Source organism: Hippopotamus amphibius, chromosome 11 (genome assembly GCF_030028045.1).
Source record: "Hippopotamus amphibius kiboko isolate mHipAmp2 chromosome 11, mHipAmp2.hap2, whole genome shotgun sequence".
Taxonomy (NCBI): Eukaryota; Metazoa; Chordata; class Mammalia; order Artiodactyla; family Hippopotamidae; genus Hippopotamus; species Hippopotamus amphibius.
Window position 1 is genome coordinate 46,419,066 of NC_080196.1, and position 21,138 is coordinate 46,440,203.

Genomic DNA, 21,138 nt, shown 5'->3' on the forward strand with positions numbered 1-21,138 from the left:
ATTCTATTTTACGGCCTTAAAATCAAATAAAAATATCAAACTTCAATTCCTTTATTACTAAGTAATGAACACGATGGACATCCTCACACCATTTCTGACCCTTGCCCCATCTCCTACTAAGTTTCTCTGAGTTTCAGGCCAAGTGTGAAAATGTCTAAGAAAATGAGAAGTAGAAATCTGAATGGCATGTTTTTCCAACTATCCACTGCACCAAGTCCCCTCGGATGCCCGGTTCCCTTATCCTCACACTGGATGATCTGTGGCAAATTTAACATATAATGTATCTGAATTTCACAGGTTATCCACACGACAATTAAACAGATATTTGTAGACTGACCCCTGAGCCTATGTTTCATGTATGATGACTGATGGGATTTGTGTGGCAATAGCCAATTTACCAATATTTATTTTAAACACGGTACTTAGTACACGTCCATAAGAGAGCTGCTTACTCTGTTGTTTTGTTTTGTTCAGTTTTTGAAGAATTAATATAATCTTAAAAGTATGTAACTCGGAGGCCTCCAGTGCACCAAGTATCGCTAACTTCCTGGCAAACCTTTTACAACTAGTAAGACAAGGCTGCTGCCCTCCCAGAGCCTACAGTCCGCTGAGCCCAGCACCCATGTCCACTGCAGCCAGAAGAACCGCCAGGTCCTCCATTCCTTCCTCACCGGCAGTGTACACCAAAGGACGGATACTACAGCCAGCCTCTCCTGACTTCTTGTCTCGTAGTTTATATAATCTCACTCCCCCTGACAAACATGGGCCCTTCCTTCTCCCATAACCCTTCCTTCACTACCAAAAGCAAAATACCCATCCTCTGCCAACTCTATCAAAACTCTCAGGCCAGGGGCACCTTCTACCTTCCATAAAAAAGCAAAGGACAGGCATCCCAGGCTTCCCACAAAGCCCCAACAACTTCTCACGCCCCTGCCTTTCACCCATCTTCCCCTTCCCCTGAGCCAAATATCTGGTACCCTGGTTCCAGCACTGTCTGCTCCCTTGGGGGTATCCTGACAAGGCAAGGACTCAGGCCTCAGTGACTAAACACTTTTTGGTGCTCTCGCAGCTCTGCCCCCTCCCCCAGGCTGCCCATGCCCACTGTAACTTGGCTCCCAAACTGTCTCCATCCTCCCCCCCACCACCACCCCTCTCCCCCTCCACCCTCCTCTTCAAAGGCCTGGGTGAGACCAGCCAGCATCTCACAACAGAAGCCAGAAGACGCTCAAGGCTGTTGCCTCAGAAACCCAGACTAGAGAATGGCTGGCTGGACACTGTTTGTTTTTCCCGTAATCAGAACATCCCACTGGGGGGGCACTGGGGGACGCTCAGCCGCCATGGCGGCTGGGATCTGAGCTAGTGCGCGCCAGCTCCCTAGAAGGAGGACCAGTACCTATTTTGCGTGATGGTGGGAGGCAAAAGAAACCGAGTGGGAAGGGGCCTGCGGGAGAGAGTGCGGGGGTGGTGGGAAGAGGCCCAGTCCGCTGCAGAAACCAACTCTGATAAACACCTGGCCTTTGGCCTTTGCGAGAGAGCCCCCAAAGACACACCCCTACCTACCCCACTACCATGTCTGAGAAAAAGAAATTGAGAACAACCACCCCAGAAAGCACAGCTCACATACACACAAACCACACAGACACTGCAGGTTGGGGGATAGATTTCCACAGTAGGCTCAGCTTTCAGCAGAGTAAAACAAGCCATCACTTCTGGGACTTACAGGCAGTGCAAGGGAACACCGGGTAACAGAACAAAAATACGGGCCCCTCCCATGTATTAATTAGGGATGCACGATGGCTAAACCCTCAAAAGCACCAGGGGCAAAAGCTGCTAGGAAGACAGGATGCTGACAGGCATGCTACTCTTTAAAAATAAATTAATTAAACAAACAAACAAACAGAAACAGTATTCAGGTCGCTAGAACACCCTCCGCAATTCTGGGTACCAGAACCCAAGAATCTAACCACCACCCCCCCCACCCCGCCCTGTTAAATCTGGTCTCTCCGAGCTCCTGGGCAAACATGGAAACGAAGCTTCCAGCAAACACATCAAGAATCACTGAGTTAATACTTTCAGACTGTCACAGTGGCGACTGCACATAAATAGGAAACTTCAATGCAGATGCCTGTAAATATCCCCTTGGTTTCAAAGGTATCGATTACTCCAACCAGAAGACAGGGCCAAACAGCTTAGTCACCAGCAGGCAGGGCCAATCGCCCTTTCGATAAATGGGGACAGAAAGTAAACATGGTCATCCCCCCGCCCTTGAGCACAGACCTCTGCCCAGAGCATCAGCTCCCAGCCAGACAGGGCCCCCTGGGAGCCAACGGGTGAATTTCTGCAACTCTCCTTGCCCCCTTCTCCATCCCCTGCCTCCCCGCTTCCCACTGGCTCTTACCTGCTATCCTAAGCACTGCCCTCTCCGCAGGGTCCAACACCGAGCCCCCGTGGATCTTCCTTTTCGATCTCTCATGTTTAGGCAAATTCCAGGGTAAGGTGTCTCCAGGGGCTGGAGATGCAGAGCCAGATTTCTGGCTGAAATCATCTTCGTCAGAAAAATCCGCAGAGGAAGACATAGAGCAGCGGTAGGACACGTTCCCGGAACTCTACAGGGGATGACACAGAAAAAAGCATCAACAGCGAGGCACTCACGTCGGCTTGTCTATTTCAGCAGCCCCCTCCCTGCGCCCGAACGGAGTCTGGCGTCCTGCACCATCAGGGCAGACAGGGGACCCAAACCGGCACTGGCACCGACTCCGAGGGCTCACCATCTTCCCTGGTCCACGGCTCTGACACCAGCAACAAGACCCGGGCAGCTCCGGGTTCGTGGAAGATTTGCACCCAAGTGTGTGGCCTGCGGTCCGGCCACCAGCTCACAAATGACTGGCCCAACAATGAAGCCGGAATCCACAGCCTTCCTGTTACAAACCTATAGTATCTGGCTCCCCCACCAGGCCAGGACCGACATTTTCCATTACTAGCCTGCTGCTTAATTCATTATAGCAACTCACTCCAAGTTGCAAAAACAAAGCACAAATGCAGGATGCTGAGTCCCGATTCCTTTCCGTTTCCAGTCGGAGTCTCCCCTCCGACCAGGGTTTAGCCCCTCGTCCTCTTTAGCTAATTTTCTTCCTGCGCTTGAAGCTGGTTCCCAGAGCAAGGAGGGAGGAAGGGCCGATTCTGAGAAGAGCTTTTTCTGAAGACCAGGAGGACACAAAAGACTGTTTTCAGAAGCTGAAGGCAGCGCCAATAAACAAATATCTGAACTCAGTTTAGAGTTCTTGAGATCTTTTAAACTTCTAGCAAAGTAACAGCTGCCAGTGATGGAAATAAGAATGATGCAGCATGGTGACGGAAACCAGCTCCCCTCCGCCCCTGGTCATTACACAGTGAAATGAGAAACGTGATGCTTTGACCCATGTGCTTGGCCTGACCTCAGTCCTCCTTCCAGGAGCAAGAGCTGGTCTGCAGGGCGTATCTCACATGAAAGGGTTCTGTCTTCCCCACAGGGAAAAGGCACCAGACGTTATCCCTTCCTCCCTGGTTGGGTTAAGTTTGTGATGATCGAGGGAGCCACCAGCTTACCATGGAAACAAGGATACTGACTATCTGTGCTGTGAACAGGGTTCTAAACAAGATAGAGCATCCAAGGGAAAGCTTCACTTCCCCCTTAGAACTTTGCTGAGGTTCAAGATGCAAAACTGGGGTAACTCGAATTCCTGAAGTGGAACTTGCAGCGGCAGGTTCCTAAGAAGCCAGTGCAGGCAGGGAGCAGTGAGGCGTGCTCCCATCCAGGCAAAAACCCTGGGCTGCTCACAAAAGCAGTGGCGACACAGCAAAAACAGGCTGTGTGACAACATCCCAAGACGTGTGGAATAAACCAGAAGTGAATCAGGACCTCGCCTCCATCTAGCCAGGCATGACAGTCCTGATTCACTTCTAGTGGCCAGCACCATCATGTTAAAAGTACACATAATATTTCCCGTAAACTAAGATTTATCTTTAGCTGTATTCTTTCCCCCCGAAGGCAGTCCTCCATTTTATTTTACATGAAATGTCATCACCTTGGCCAATTATTAATTTATTTAGATTTTGTGTGTTTTCCTAGTGGCAATCATGTACTAGGCAAATAAATAAATAACATGGATTTTCTGCATTCCCTGGAGTCCACGGAGACTTGTGAGGGGCATTAAGTCAGTCACAGGATTCTACTATCAACCTACTCTATTTTCCACGCTTTCCTGAAAATTCATCTTGAGCTCTCTGAGTCTGTGCTGCTGGCTGGATCCGTGAAAAAGGGTAACATTCTTAAAGGATATTGGGTTTCCTTGTTGCTTTCTGTCTTCCTTAAAATGGCTTCCTACCTGTCCTTATGAAAGGTCATCTTTTATATATTTCTTGTTTTTTCCTATACTCTTTCAGTGAGGATAGTAATTTGTTTATCTTTACAGACAGACTTGGGGAATAATTGTTAAAGGACTGCCCCCATCCAAAAACCCCTGGTTATTGATTTTTGTAGATGGAGTAATTTTTTTTAATGGTTAGAGTCTCAGCTGATGCAACAGCAAAATGTGATTTATGCCATGACATAAACACCAATCATCGCACACAGCCAGATGGGAACAGTTACTACCCTGGACCCAAGGGTGTTGACTGGTGCAGCCTCTAATCTGGACATGTCCTTGGTAAACAGATAAGAGAAAAAGGAAGACCAGACAATCGGCAACACCTCTTTCAACAACACGGCACAGGGAAATTACAGACACACGCAGACAGAGGAAAAAGCACGCTGACTTATACAAGGCAAAGTCTTTCCCCTGGCTATGTGACTCCAGCGTTTTAACCAATATTGTTTCTCCCCACAATAATTTTCATGAAGACTTTTTAAATAAAAGGTAAACTCTACAACATTGGGCCCATTTGAACCTTGGAAATGGAGAAAAGTTTTTTTATCATTTATATGTTTCATAGCCTGAGAATTACCTTTTAATTCACTTTTGAATTTTTAGACGGAGACTTGTGAGGGGCATTGCACGCTGCAGAGACACGAGGGGCATGCACTCTGCAGTATAAAAATTTTTCTTTTTCTTTATCCTTCATTGGTTGCTTTATTTAATTTGAATTTTCTTTTTTTATTGGTAGTATTTGTTTGATGTTGGCTCTTTAGCTACCAAAGAGATAGAGACTAAACTGGCCACCTTTTAAGGAGTACTGAATTTATACTCTTTTAGGCTACAAGTGCGTGCTTTAGTAAATGCTTTTACTTTAATGAATGAAGGGCTGTCTGTGGTTTCTGTCTTCAAATTTGGGGAACTTATATTTGGAATCTTAGTAAATTTTCATTCCCTGTTATGTCAGCAGCATCCATACCAATGGATAAAGTAGACTTTCCAAAACAAGCGTTCCGGGTGGGATGCTGAAAATTCTGTCACTAATGTGTCCTTACCTAATATCAGGCAAACTGGCTGACATGACAGGCGATATTTTTTCTGTTTCTTTTTTTTGTTGTTAATTTTTTTCATTTTTTATTGAGGTAAAATTGATTTACAATGTTGTGTTAGTTTGAGGTATACAGCAAAGTGATTCAGATATATAGAGATATATATAGATATAGATATATGCACATTCTTTTTCAGATTCTTTTCCCTGAGAATGGATTAAAATGAAGCTGCTTTGAAGTCCATCAACCCTCTAAAACTATTCTTTATTGATTTGAAATGACTTGCCAATTCACGTCTCTACCTTGGGGGTTAGAGGAATGAGTCTGAGAGTACAGTTCTCCCTTCTTATGGAAAAAGCAAACATGTTCTCTGACCCAAAGTCCAGAACCTAACCTTTGATGTGAGGCTTGGAAGGTAAGACCAAGGAAGAGGGCTCTCGGGACCAGCAAAACCTTGAGTTCCTCTCATCTCCTGCTCTACTCCTGTTGCCTAAGGTTCGATTCCTGTTGAAATATAAATATCCACGTCCATCAATAGGGGATTGATTAAATGACAGTATATCCATACAATGGACTACCCTGCATCAATTAAACAAAAAAGTTATTGATCCACATTTAGCAAAGTGGGAAGGGTTCATATAGAATGATTCCTTTAAAAAAAAAAATCTGTGTGTATGTGGTGTGTGGGGGTGTGTGTGTGTGTGTGTGCAGATGGGCAGACAGATAGATGATTTACAGATAAATAAGTAGGTACATGATAGGTAGATAGATAGCTACCTACCAGTGTGCAAGCAGCAGTTATCTCTGGGTGATGACTAATACTATGAATGAATTTAATTTTATTCCTTATAATTTTTTACTCCAAAACAAACAGTACACAAAAAGATTACTAAAAAAAAAAAAGATACTACATCAAGGGTCAGAGAAAATATCACAGGTCATAGGAGGAAATAACTATTTAAGCCAGTGTTTTTAATTTTGGGGGGTTCACAGACATCTCTGAAAGTTGATGAAATCTAGGGAAACCTCTCTTCAGATCAAAGCCCATCAGCAAATACACACAAATTTTGCATGTGATTTTATGGGATTCACTGACGCCGGGTTAAGTCCCCAACTTACAAGCATCAATTGTCAACCCCGTTTAGTTTTAGTCTGCGTGTTGAGAACCAAAAAAAAATGGGAAAGAATGCGGAATATTCAGAAGAGGAGAAAGGTAATTAGGATAGCAAAGACATAGTTGGCCCAGGGCATCATGTTTTTAACATTTGGCCTTCTTTTTTTTTTTAAATAAAGGACTGTGAAATACCTCTGGCCTGATATTGGATCTCTGCAACAACAACAAAGCACTAGGTTGTGAGAAACTAAAAAACCATGCATTGTGTCTTATCACAACCTACTTATTAAGGCAGTTTGAACAATTGCATTAGATCACCGAAAGCTTTAAAATGACGTTTCTAATCGCCAATTCATTCACACCGTATAAAAACCACCCAGATCTCCTAAAGCCAGGGTAATTACATAATGTGACATTTTTAGAAGGGGAACTAAACAATAACTCCTCTAGCTGAAACCCCGGTGGGGGATCTGAGACTAGTACAATGGAGCTGCCTACCCTGGAAGCCGGCCAGCCTCAGCACCCTGATCCGGAGGAAAGTGCCAGGAAGTTGCCTCTGCGCCAGGCCTTCTCTAAAGCCAGTGAGAAACAAGTGCAGAGATAAGGCCCTGGGAGGTAGCCAGGCTTCCAGGATCCCAGAGGCTGGAACGTGGCCTTTCACAAACCCGCGTACCTGAGACTATGCACATTTCTGTAAGCATAGTTCCAAAAATTTAACAATAAATTAATTAATTAATTAGAAGCCTATGAGGAATCAATTAGACAAATCCAGACTGGGGGGCATTCTACAAGATAATTATCCTGGACTCTTCCAAAAAGGAAAAAGGTCAATGTCATGAAACACACCCACCCCCCAAACAGGGACTCCTCTAAATATAAAAAGACAACAGAAGCATAACAACAAATTTATAAACCTTGAGGGAAGCCTGTATTTCTTTTTAAGCTAAAAACACGTTAGGGATAACAGGGAGAATGTGTACCTTGATTGTGGACTGTTTTTCAGCTGATACTGAGAAATTTCTGTTAATTTTCTAAGGTGCGGTAACGGTATTTCGGTTACGTAGGAAAGCGTCTCTATCTAAACTGATGCTGTCTGCACTTGTTCTCAGTTGTTTCAGTAAAAACAGAGAATCAGTAAATGTGGCAATAGGTTAACAATAAGTCTTCACTGTACTACTCTCCCAACTCTTCTGTAAATTTGAATATTTTCAAAATGAAGGGTTGGGGAAACACAGAGTAAGGTCTTTTTTGGGTTTGTTTGTTTTTTTAAGTGTTGCTTAGTCTTGCCCTGTTCTCACAAGATCGATCCCCCGGGATCTACTTCTACGGCGATGCACCCAGCTAAGTAATTTCTCATAGCATCTCCTCATGGACACTTGGAGAAGGACGGAAGCAGGGGCCGACTTCAAGGGGACCACGATCACAGTTTTAGACGGAAGGGTATTAAAAAGGGGCCTCTGTGTTATCCACTTAATACATAATCCAGTGAACACAAAGTTGGTATAATATTATGTAATTTTTTATATTTTACATTAACAAAAAAATCAATATTTAGAGTAAAGTAAGACCCAATTTTGTTTAAAATTCCATTTAAAATTGGGTAAGTACAAGTATTAACTTCTTACATGTTGTACAAAAACACACAATCTGGCCGAAGACTATTCTTCTATACTAGTTTTTTATTTGGAAATAAGTCCAAACCAAGGGCTTTTTTCTCATTTTAGAAATCCCAAGGAAAACTACCTCTACCACAAAGAAATAGGTGTAGAAAAAAACAATTAAGGAAGATGTAAGAAAATGTGTTTAACCCCTTGAAGACAAAATGACCTATGGAAAACTTGGGACTGTGTGCTTGTTTTAGTTTAAAATCTTTTCAAAACTACTTGAACAATTTAGGTCCTCCCTCGTCAAATAAATAACCCCTAATCAGCCTCTTAACTGGAAGCCACCTTTAAATAGTGAAGAGGGGACTCTGGTTTGGTGGTGCCTAGGCTGGCTTTCACTCTCTCCTTTTAGGGGAGATTTGCAGGAGCCGTACCCCAAAGAGGAAGGGGAGCCTGGTGAAGCTAGAGAAGACAGGGTGGGGGGCGGTCATCGGGAGTGGAAGCTGGAAGGTTCTTGGATCTGAATCAGGGAGGAGTTTGGTGGGCAGAGAGTAAAGGAAGACCAAGGTTTCCTTCTAGGTGGAGAAGCCCAGTTCATCAGCCTCTGAAAGAAGAGCGCTGGGATTCAGGACGCAAACTCTCTCTCTTACACTCTCTAGGGTGTAAGACTGTGCACTGGTTACAGTGTTCCTTGGTGTTAGGTTTCCAGGGCAACTGGGCTCACTGATGGGATACAGGCAGGAGAAAGTGCTCCCCATCACTCTTCCATAGCTGTGTGGGACACCCTACAAGGTAAGTACCAAAGACTCGTTTCCCGAGGAGCCTGGGCTCGGATTCTAGCTAAGAGCTTGTCTTGGCTAAGCTCAAAGGCATTCTGCAAGACCTTCTTCCTTTCAATTTAAACAGCAAGTTCTAACTCTCTGCATCACTTACTGAGTGACTGCAGTCAGGGGCTGTCCTGGGTATTTTCACTCACTGTCTTCTTTAATACTCACTGTAACCCAATGAAGAAGCTTCCCATAAAGGGAGGTCAAGTCACCTGTCCACAGCCATTCTGTCAGTCCAAGGTGGAGCATGGATTTCCACCTGGGTCCTTTCGACCCCAAAGTGCCCTAGAACGTGGTCCCAGGCCCTCAAAGGAACACAGAACACATTCCCAGTCCTCAACGATCTTACCATGGATGTGGAGAGCCCAAAAGGATTAGACTCACCCTGTGTGCAGTTCAGTTCAAAGCATGGTAATGACCAGGAGATCAGTGTTAGTTTACGATGAGGAAAAAAACATCCAAAAAGATACAACTTCTCAGAAGAGGAAAGGACAGCTTTGGGGGGCAGGGTGTGCCCTCCTACCCCAGGGACCAAGCCTTTCACTGAGGAGAACATCACACGGACTCCTTGTTCTTCCAACCCCAAGATTCTCTGGTCCTGGGTGCTCTCACAAATCCTCTCCCCAAACAGATGACAAATAAAAGAAAGACCATGTTAAATATCAAAACACAAAATTGTTTGAAAATTGCAAAAATACTTTAAAAATACTACACATTTTTTTGCAAGTCTACCTTAATGAAATCATGTTAAAATTACAGAAACAGAGACATCGAGAACTAGTTTGCAGAATCTAAAACATGACACAGATGAACTTATCTACGAAGTAGAACCAGACTCACAAACAGAGAGAACAGACTTGTGGTTGCCAAGGGGAAGGATGGAGTGGGAGTTTGGGATCAGTAGATGCAAACCATTATGTATAGAATGGATAAACAACAAGGTCCTATTGTATAGCACAGAGAACTATTATATATTCAATATCCTGTGATAAATCATAATGGGAAAGAGTATGATAAAGAAAATAATAGTTTACATTTGAGCATCTGCAAACAGTCTTTCCAACTGAGAAAGGACATGTTAAATAATTTGCCTAAAAGAAAAGCAAAACATAGCTCTGAAAATAGTCCTACAACACAGAAATACAATTAAGAACAACAAATACTGAAAACATCTCTTTACCTAGAGAATACTTAATCTTACATTTTAAATGGATGTTATTTATATCAATCGATTAAAAATATATCTTAAGCACCCATAAGCTTCTGCCTTGAGGGAGTTTAACAACCAACTGGGAGAGTAAGGTGATAAGAGAACCAACTTATAATTAAATATTATCATCTTATCTTCATGTATTAGGCTGAAAAATAAGTCTCCCAGTGGAATAATATAAATACATACGTAAGAATATGGTTTATAGTATAAAGTCAATTAGGAGAGAGGGGCTGACTCAGGAACAGACTGGAGCATCTGTGGTCCCTTTGGAAGCCAGGATGGAGATGCAGGTGTTCCTTGCCACCTGCCTTCCTCCAACAGTATCATTCAAAACTGGCAATGCTGATACAGCCATCCTGTAGATGCGTTGTATTGGCCTGTCCACTTTTATTTTACTATTTTATTTCATTTCATTTGCTGCGCAGCGTGGCACGTGGGATCTGACCAGGGATCGAACCTGCGCCCCCTGCCCTGGAAGTGCAGAGTCTTAAGCACTGGACTGTCAGGGAAGTCCCTTATTTTATTTTTTTTTTATTTATTTGATTGAAGTATAGTTGATTTACAATGTTGTGTTAATTTCTGCTGTACAGCACACTGACAGCTATACATATATGTGAATTCTTTCTCATATTCTTTTCCATTTTGGTTTATCATAGGATATCGAATATAGTTCCTTATGCTATATAGTAGGACCTTGTTGTTTATCCATTCCATATATAATAGTCTGAATCTGCTAATCCCAAACTCCCAATCCTTGGCAACCATAAGTCTGTTCTCTATGTCTGTGAGTCTCTTTTGTAAATAAGTTCATTTGTGTTTTATTTTAGATTCCACATATAAGCGATATCATACAGTATTTGTCTTTCTCTTTCTGACTTACTTCACTTAGTATGATCATCTCTAGTTGCATCTGTGTTGCTGCAAATGGCATTATCTCATTCCTTTTTATGACTGAGTAATATTCCATTGTATATATGTACCACATCTTCTTTATCCATTCCTCTGTCAATGGACATTTAGGTTGTTTCCATGTCTTTGGCCTGCCCACTTTTAAAAACTAACTATTGGCAAACATTTAAAAGCTGGGAATTTTGCCTGAAAATGCAGATGTGGACCATTGGTCCTAGGGGTAGTTTCCCCTTTTTAGAAAGAATCCACGCTTCCCAGGCTGACACACAGCTTACCAGCCTCTTTATCCATTTATGACACCTGCCCCTGCACGCATCTGACTTTGGGCCCCTGCCATCAATTAAAGCAGGGGTGACACTGTTGCATTCAGAGATTACAAAATGCCAGGGGTAGGGGAATGGAGAGAGAATGGTGATCAATAAGAAGGGGGTGGCAGTTTAAAAATAAAGGAGAACTGAAAAGGAGAACAAAAAGAAGAGGGCTACCATAGATCTTGGTTAAATTACTGTCGAACAAAAACAGGTGATGCCATGTTCCTACCGACACCCCCGTGCTGGTCTCATTCTGCTCCATTCCCAAGAACCCTGGAAACGGGACCCACTGTGTGACTCAGGAAGTGCTGGCCCAGGATCTCTGTGCATCTAGCTGGGCCACGCCCCCCCCCACTACTGCTGAGCCTGCTGGTTTTGTCCTGCCCCCCCACTATGCTCAAGCCTGCTCCCCACATGTTCCTCCCACCCTGATCTAGGTCAGGGGGAGGCTTGGATGCCAAGCTCTTTAGACAGCCAGGACACGGCTCTGAGTTCCGCTGGAAAGAGGACAAGGGCTATGATCACACCCTTAGAACCCTAAGGTATTAGCACAGGATGTTTGTAGAGACCAAACCCCAACTACCATCCACGCTGTTAGTCATAAAGTTAAAGATATGTGCACGACCTGCCAAAGACTGGATGTCAGGGAAAAGCTGTACCACCTTGGAAACCTGCTGGGCCTCTCTGGGCTTTGGTTTGCTCATCTGAGAAATGGGAGACACAATAGTACACAACACACAGGGCTAGGGGGTAGCAGAAAAAGCAATACTTGAAAAGCACTAAGCACAGCGCCCAACACGTAGAGACCATTCAGCAAACCTGAGCATCACGTGATGTCACCTATTCACATCCTTACCCTATCATACCTTATTCCAAAATGGGTAGTATTAAGGTAACTAATAAGAAGCTGGTGGGGAGAGGGGAGAAGGCTGTGTGATCCAAGGACAGAGCATTAAGTCCAGCTGAGCCTATACGACTGTCACTCCAGGAAACTGGAAACAACAAACAGAGACACAGAGATTGGAAGTGACTGGAACTAGGTCACATTCACAGGTGCTCTCAGAAGGCAGATCCATGCATCCCCCCATCTGTCCTTCCCAACCTTGGTTACTGAGTCTTCAGTTCTTTAGGATGCCCTTGTACCTTTGGGATGTATTCTTCTTTTTTCTCCTTTTTTTTTTTTTTTTATAAGGCCACTCCACACAGCTTGCAAGATCTTAGTTCCCCAACCAGGGATTGAACCTGGGCCCTTGGCAGTGAAAGCGTGGAGTGCTAACCTCTGGACTGCCAGGGAATTTGCTTTTTTTTCCTTTTAAATTCATTGTCTCCATTGTTGGAGACAACAACAAAAACTTAGACAAACACGTTCTATTAAAAAAAAGCAATTTTATTCAATTCTTCCCTGCTGAAACATTAGCAAGGCTATGTCTCCACACCTTCATGTTCATTATCTGTCTTCATTAATGTCACTCTGGATAACAGCTGGCACACAGCCACTCTCTCACTTCAGTTACTACTGCAATGAAGTGGAAGAATTACTTTTTCATTTAAAAAAAAGTTTTTATTACTGAACCAAAGCCAAGTCCATGAAGCTTTAAGTGCCTGGCTTCCACCTCCTGAGGGAGGCAGGGCTGGCTCCGTGGCTCCAGTGCCTTCAGTGAAAATAACCCTGTGTCATCGTGAGCCACACCCGAGTAGGGCGAGAGAGGAGGGCTGGACACAAGGAGAGCCACTGCCACAAAGCTGGGGATGGGAAACTCTGCCCAACCGGGATGCTTCACCCTGGAGGGTAGCAGCCCAGTCCAATCACGGTACTATGTGTATTTCAAATGCCCTTCACTGATATTTGAGTTTTCCCAAAGATCTGCTGTCCATCCCAGCCTCAGAACACTTGAGATCCATGTAGAACAACCATGTGGTCCAAAGACCCTACATCTACACTAAGGGCCCCCAAGGTGCCCTCTGGTCTTTGTAACAGATCTCTCTATCAGAAGGTAATCTGAACACCTTCCTCACTATTCCTAGGGATCGCTGGGTGTCCAGGTAGGAAGCAGAAACAGCCTGCACGCATATCTGGCTTTTATTTTCCACAAACCTAAATCTGTTGAGGCTAAGGTTATAGAAAAAGGCAGATAGCAGCACTATTCACGATAGCCAAGACATGGAAACGACCTAAATATCCGTCGACAGATGAATGGATAAAGAAGATGTTTCATGCACACACACACAGACACACATACACACACACACACACACACACACACACACACACAATGGAATATTACTCAGCCATAAAAAGAATGAAATAATGCCATTGGCAGTAACATGGACCTAGAGCTTATCATACTGAGTAAAGTAAGTCAGAAAGAGAAAGACAAATACCCCATGACATCACTTACATGTGGAACCTAAAATATGACACAAATGAACCTACCTACGAAACAGAAACAGACTCACAGACACAGAGAACAGACTTGTGGCTGCCAAGGGGAGCGGGGTGGGGGAGGAATGGACTGGGAGTTTGGGGTTATGGATGCAAACTATTACATACAGAATAGATAAACAACAAGGTCCTAACGTATAGCGCAGGGAACGATATTCAGTATCCTGGGATAAACCATAATGGAAAAGAATATGAAAAAGAATGTAGATACATGTATAACTGAATCACTTTGCTGTGCAGCAGAAATTAACCCAACATTGTAAATCAACTATACTTCAATTTAAAAAAATAATGCCTAAGGCAAAAAAAAGAAAGTTCTCCTTAGTAATAAAGTTCTTACTTCCAAAAAAGGAAAAGGCAGAGGGCTCTGGAGAAGAAGACTTCCCCAGCCTAAAAACTGCCCCCTTGGGCTAGAGAGAGCATCTGTGGATCCTGGAGATGGGAGCTTCCTGAATCCCAGGAGACACCCCAGGGATAGGCAGGGCCTGGTGTGTCCAGGGGACAGACTACTGGTCAACCTTTCAAAAGACTGCTGTCCTGAGAGTGACCCAGAGCAGCCTCCTGGACCCGGGAGCAGTTATGGGCGGGGGGTCAGCCTAACCTAACGATACACATGTTCCCTCCTATCCGCTGCCACTCTGGCATCTTCTAAGACCCTAGAACCTTAAACCAACTCCCAGGTGGAGGAAGTAAGGGCCACCAGGTGCGGCAAGATGGGAGACTGAGAGTCAGAAACTAAGCTGAGATGAAAAAAAAGAAAGTGGTCTATCTTGTAGACTAAGCTTCAAACTCACCGTGTGGGTACTACCTGTTTCCTGACTTCAGAACCCCAGTCTCAGGAGTGGACCCCACGACTGTCTGCCAAGTGGACCCACTGGCTCAGCAGCCTGGCCTCGGCAGCGGGTCCTGGGGAGGAGAGACCCAGAGAGGAAGCCCTGCCAAGGAGGGTTAGAAATGCCCTGAGGGTCCATCCATCTGTCTGTCTCTCACACACAGAGCCCACCAACAAGATCACCTCCTGCTCCATCCTCCTTTCCCAGCACCAGTTGTTTGTTTGTTTTGGTTGTGTTGGGTCTTAGTTGCTGGGCACGGCCTTTCTCTAGTTGTGGCAAGCAGGGGCTACTCTTTGTTGCGGTGCGCACGCTTCTCATTGCGGTGGCTTCTCTTGTTGCGGAGCACGGGCTCTAGACGTGCAGGCTCCAATAGCTGCAGCACACGGGCTCAGTAGATGTGGCTCGTGCGCTCTAGAGCTCAGGCTCAGTAGTTGGTGGCGCACCGGCTTAGCTGCTCCACGGCATGTGGGATCTTCCCAGATGCCGCGGAGCAGCTCGAACCCGTGTCCCCTGCGTTGGCAGGAGGATTCTTAACCACTGCACCACCAGGGAAGTCCCCCAGCACCAGTTTTCATTTTAAGGCTGTTCTGAATGACTCCAGAACCAGAGAAGAAGGGAACTTATTGTTGAAGAAGAAGGCAACCTGCTGTCGCCACCTTATTCCAAAACGGTATTAAGGTAACTAATAAGGAGACAGTGGGCAGAGGGAAGAAGGCTGTTGAGACCCATGAGTTCTCCAGCCAGCCCCCCAGAACCAGATGTGGGGCAAATGGGGTGCTTAGAAAGATCCAGCAGAGGCAGCTGCAGGTGAGGCTGGGGAAGCAGGTGGCAGACGGCAGGCAAAAGATGACACCTGAGCTAAACCACTGCTCTCGGGGATGGAGAGGAGAGGATGGTTTGAAAAGTATTTAGAGATGAGAAAAAGGGAAGGAGAGAGCAGGCTGGGCTGTGGCGGATGGGGAAGAGGTTAAGGCAGTCACCTGGAAGGAGCAAGAATGTCAGAAGTCAGGCCTCAGTGTCACCACTGGGGAGCCAGAGACGGGCCGCAGAGAAATCAGAGGGTCCCAGGCCCATCATACAAGGAGGGGCGAGAGGGCCAGCCCTCCGATGAGCCACCGACTGCATGGTGACCCAGAGTGGCTTGAGCAGAAGGCTGGCTGGTCACCATCCTCCAGGAGACCTGCATTTCACTCCCACTCGGGCCTTGGCCCCTGGACCTTAGGGAGGCTGCACGGCTTTGCTGAGGTAGCATTGCGCGCACCAAAGCATCCTGCATCTGTCCCCTCCTCCCGCACACACAGAGGGCGGGTGTGTGCTGCCCTCAGGCTCACTGTGCCCTTCCACACCATGCTGGTACTGGAGAAGCTAACAGACACACCGTTCACACATATTTCTTGTAACATTTTATGAGTCATGATATTACAAGACAAAAACACAGAAATAACAATATTGGAGGAGCAGTGGGGGAAGGATGGAGTAGGAGTTTGGGGTTGGTAAATGCAAACTATTATATATAGGATGGATACACAACAAGATCCTACTGTAGAGCACAGGGAACTCTATTCAATATCTTGTGATAAACCATAACGAAAAGAATACGAAAAAGAACGTGTGTGTGTGTGTGTGTGTGTGTGTGTGTGTGTATAACTAAATCACACTTTGCTGTACAGCAGAAATTAACACAACATTGTAAATCAACTAGACTCCAATAACATTTTAAAAATAATAACAATACCCATATTTTTTTGACTTCTATTGTCTATAACAAGAAAACAGGCAAACTCTTTCCCCTGCTCTCATAAAGCAAATTCATTCCCTCTTTCACCGACGTGACCTGCACAGCTCTCCTATCAAATCCTGTGTCCTCCGCACCCTGTGCACTTGGGATTTTAATTCCAACCACACCCTCCTCCCCTTCCCAGCTGCACTCCTGACTCTGAAACACTGCTTGAGGGTTTTTTCTCCTCTCCTTCTCAACTGGTGCTTTCCCAGCCAGTCTGAGAACTTCCTCCAACAATAACATAAGACCAAGAAGTTTTTTAAATGGATATCCGTGTCCAGAAAACAATACGATGACTCCTATCAGAAACACACACATGCCAAGGAATAAATGAAGAGCTGTTCCCTGGTGGCCCCACTGCATTTCCTCCTGAACTGGTCCAGTGTCTTTATCAGCAAAAGAACCAGCTGGAAAGTTAGCAGGTACCTTAAAAAAAAAAAATCTACTCAATGAAAACCACTGTTTACTAATGTGATGGTTAATTTTATGTCAACTTGACTAGGCCATGGCACACAGTTTTTGGCAAACCACCATTCTAGATGTTACTGTGAAGGTATTTTTTAGATGTGATTTCAAGCAAAGCCCCTCCACAGTGTGGGTGGGCCTTATCCAAGCAGTTGACGGCCTTAAGAGCAAAGACTAAGGTTTCTTGAAAAAGAAGGAATTTTCCTCAAGGATGCAACACAGAAACCCTACCTGGGTTTCCAGCCTGATGTCCTACAGAATTCGGACTCAAGGCTGCAGATAAACTCTTCTCTGAATTTCTAGGCTGCCAACCTGTCCTACACGTGTTGGATTTGCCAGCCTCACGATCACGTGAGACAGTTCTTCAAAATAACTGTGTGTCCCATGGGTTCTGTTTCTCTGGAGAACCCTAACTTGACTCACATTTACTACATTTCAGGGAAGCAGAAACAGCTCACATCATTCCCATCTCACAATTTCCTGGGAAGGAAGACCAGGCAGGATCCACGCCAGGCTGACGTAGCAGGTGCTGCCTCCAGCCTCATGTTCACCACCCAAACGACCATAAGAAAGTCATTTAGCCCCTCTGACTTGCCCGCATCCTAAACGTGGGGAATCACACCCACTTCCTTGCATGTTAGATAAGACTAAAATGAGACAATGTATGTAAAGTGCCTTATTAATGTGATGCCTGCCTACCAAATGTTACTCAATACATTTTCATAGCATTTCATCCTACGATGAAAAGATACAATAAAATGAAAACCAGGTAAAAAGTACTTAAATAGCCATGATTATAGATAGGTATATTACAAAACATCATTTTGAGGACTTGAAAAAAATTTTTCGCCTGTCTTCACATCACCTGCACACCGATATCTAAAATTCCAACAATAAAGATTCATTCTTTTTTTTTTAAGTTGAAGTGTAGTTGATTTACAATGTTGTGCTAGGTTCAGATATACAGCATAGTGATTTCATCGTACGTACATAATCTTTTTCAGACTCTTTTCCCTTATAGATTATTAAAAGATATTGAGTACAGTTTCCCGTGCTACAAGTAGGTCCTTGTTGGTTATCTATTTTACATACAGTAGTGTGTATCTGCTCATCCCAAACTTCTAATTTACTCCTCCCCTCTTCCCCTTTGATAACCAGAAATTTATTTTCTATGTCTGTAATTCTATTTCTGTTTTGTAAATAAATTCATTTATATTATTATTTTTAGATTCCATTAATAAGTGATATCACATGATATTTGTCTTTCTCTGTCTGGCTTACTTCACTTAGTATGATAATCTCTAGGTCCATCCATGTTGCTGCAAATGGCGTTATTTCATTCTTTTTTATGGCTGGGTAATATTCCATTGTGTGTATGTACCATATCTCCTTTGCCCATTCACCTATCAATGAACATTTAGGTTACTTCCACATCCTGGCTATCCTAAATAGTGCTGCAATGAACACTGGGTTGCATGTATCTTTTCGAATTATCGTTTTCTCCAAATATATATGCCCAGGAGTGGGTTTCTATGGTCATATGGTAACTCTAAAGACTGTTAAAATAAAGATTCATTCTTTAGGTTTAAAGCTTTTTATTTCTACTCCAGCTTCTCGTAGACAGGAAACAGTAAGTGATATCAGTCACTTACCCTTTAGTGTGATAAGGTCACCAGAGTACATCCTGAAGGATACTCTGATAAAACAAAGAGGGAATACGGAGGCTCCTAGATGGAAAGCAAGATAAACTCTGTCTGTCTCCCCATTTCCCCTAGAGCCAGTGCTGACTCACAGAGACATTCAAGGAGCCAAAAGAGTCTCTGTCCTAACAGAACCGCAGCCTGGTCCCTTCAGATCACAGCTTAAGAGAAATACTGCTTTTAACTGAGCTGTGACAGTCCTCTCCTCTGCTTCCCTGGCTCAGAGCTCAGGCTCTCGCTCCCACTCTGTGGAGCCAGAGACAGATGGCCTTGTCTTCTCTCCTGCCTTCCTGACTCTGCAGGGAGAACACGATCTCTCATACAATCTGATGGAGTCAAAAGATCTGCTACCAAACCTGGTACCACAATGTCTACTGTTAGGGATCACCCTTCGGTGCTCCTCTCCTTGTGAAAGGCTTGTAAACGGCACATACTTACCGGAGGGTTGATAAAACACATAAAGGCTCCCTAAGCTGTCAGTAACGTGGGCAATTTCTCCCAGAAAAAAAGAATGGCGTGGATCACCTGAGCAATCAAAACCACAGGGACAAGACAGAAGGGTGAAGGGCAAAGCTGTTCACAACTGTGTAAATTCTCTGCCTCATCATCATGAAGTAGGAGGCCCACAGATCAGGGCTTCGACTCCCAGTGCAGCCACTTCCTAGCTCCTGGCCTTGTAGCAAGTCTTGAGCCAGCTTCTGTGAACGCTGGATTCCACATCTACGATTAGGAATAACATGCGCCTCTCAGAGTTGTTACAAAAGAGGAATACACCCAAGACACTGAGGACCAAATCCAGCGCACAGGAGGACACTCCAAATGACCGCTGTCATTTTAAAGAGCTGCACCAAAACTGTCCATTGGACAGAGAGTCCTACAGTCACAGCTGTGCAGCCTTAGGCAAACTTCTAAGCCACTGGGAGCTTTTAGTCCTATCTTAATAACTTAATTCAACAGGATTACTGAAAGGATCAGAATAGACATAAAGTGCATAGTAGGCACTGAAAAAATGAGAGCCGTGCTGTTCTTACCCTAAGTCCCTCAACAGTCTATCATTCCCCACACAGAAGCTAGACTGAGTCTTTATAAAAGCACCAGTCAGAGTACGACAGACCTGACCTCAAACCCTCCAGTGATGTCCCGCTGCGCTCAGGGCGAACCCCAAAGCCTGTGCCCTGGCCCACAAGGCCTCATGGTCTGTCTTTAGCTTTCTGCTCAAATGTCATCTTTTTAAAGAAAATTCTTCCTGGACAACCTGATACGATATCATTAACCCCCCTCTCCCCATCACTCCACACCCCTCAACCTGCTTTGATTTCCCCACAACACCTCAATACGCTGTACACGTCCATGGTGATCTGTGTGTTCTCTGTCTCCCCTGCTGGAAAATGAGCTCCGGGAGCACAAGGACTTTGTTTTCTTCCTGGTTTGGTCACCAGTTCTTAGCCCAGTGACAAACCCACAGCAGCCTCTCAGTCAATATTTGTGGAATGGAAATATAAATAGTGAGTGGAATTTGCAAAAGCATCTGTCCTGCCCAGCACACAGTAAGTGCTCAGTAAATACTGATCTCTTTCACTAAATATCAGTTCCTTCTTCCCACTCCCCACAATCATTGCCTGTTAGACTTGCCCTGAAGCTTGTCTTAGAAAAAGAGATTCAAAGCATCACGTAGTCTCACAACCCACAGTAAACTTTCTAATCACATAGCAGAAGTGAAACAGCTCTCATCAAGCTCACAGGGGAAGATCAGAGAGCCAAGGTCAGACACAGTCCTGGGGGCTGCAGGGCACTGGGACCAGCTTGGCTCACCACTCGCCTGCCATGTGACTGTGGACTGGCCACTGACCCGCTCTGAGCTCTGGTTTCCTAATCTACAAAGAGAATGGACTTCATAGGGGTGCTGTTGGGATTAAGTGAGCCCAGCACCTGGCTCCCAGGAAGTGCCTGAGAAATACCAGCTACTGTTACTGTCATTAATTAGCACCAATAAAAACACCGTGAAAGGTTTGCATGTCTTTACAGCCTCTTTTCTCTGACAATTTCATGTATTTATCGTTATCTCTGGAGCTAATGATGTCCCAGAACAGTTTTTAAGTGGATCTAAAAACAAGAAATCATGATAGTGCTTTGCTTATAGAAAGCAGCAGTCTCATTTCAGAAGCAACTTTTCACTTCCCTAGGATCCTAAAACATCTACCTCTCAGACTTCCTGATTCGTTGGCTCTAATGACAAGATGAACTTGCCTGGAGTCATGGTGATTACACGCATTCTAGAAATAAACTTAAGACATCCGTGTTGTCTGCTTAAAACTACCATAAATTCCAAAGATTAATATAGAGTTTTTTGAATGTAAGATGTCTGGGTTTTCTAAATTAATTTCAAACATGGGAGGGGGGTCAGTTTCTTTTACAAAACATAAATATACATTTTTTTAAATTTATAGATATAAAGAATTTGAAGTATTTAGCTAAACTGGGCATAAAAACCGAGAAACA

The 21,138-nt window shown here is 44.5% G+C and overlaps 1 protein-coding gene across 5 annotated transcripts in view; it reads right to left on the minus strand.

The window, feature by feature from the left end:
• The window catches only part of DST (dystonin), a 470,805-nt gene that overhangs the window by 371,275 nt on the left and 78,392 nt on the right, over positions 1–21,138 (minus strand). For all 5 annotated transcript variants that reach the window (XM_057698598.1, XM_057698604.1, XM_057698599.1 and 2 more), the window contains exon 4: positions 2,399–2,606. In XM_057698598.1, coding sequence (XP_057554581.1) covers positions 2,399–2,606 — 208 coding nt within the window. The remainder of the gene's footprint in view (positions 1–2,398; positions 2,607–21,138) is intronic.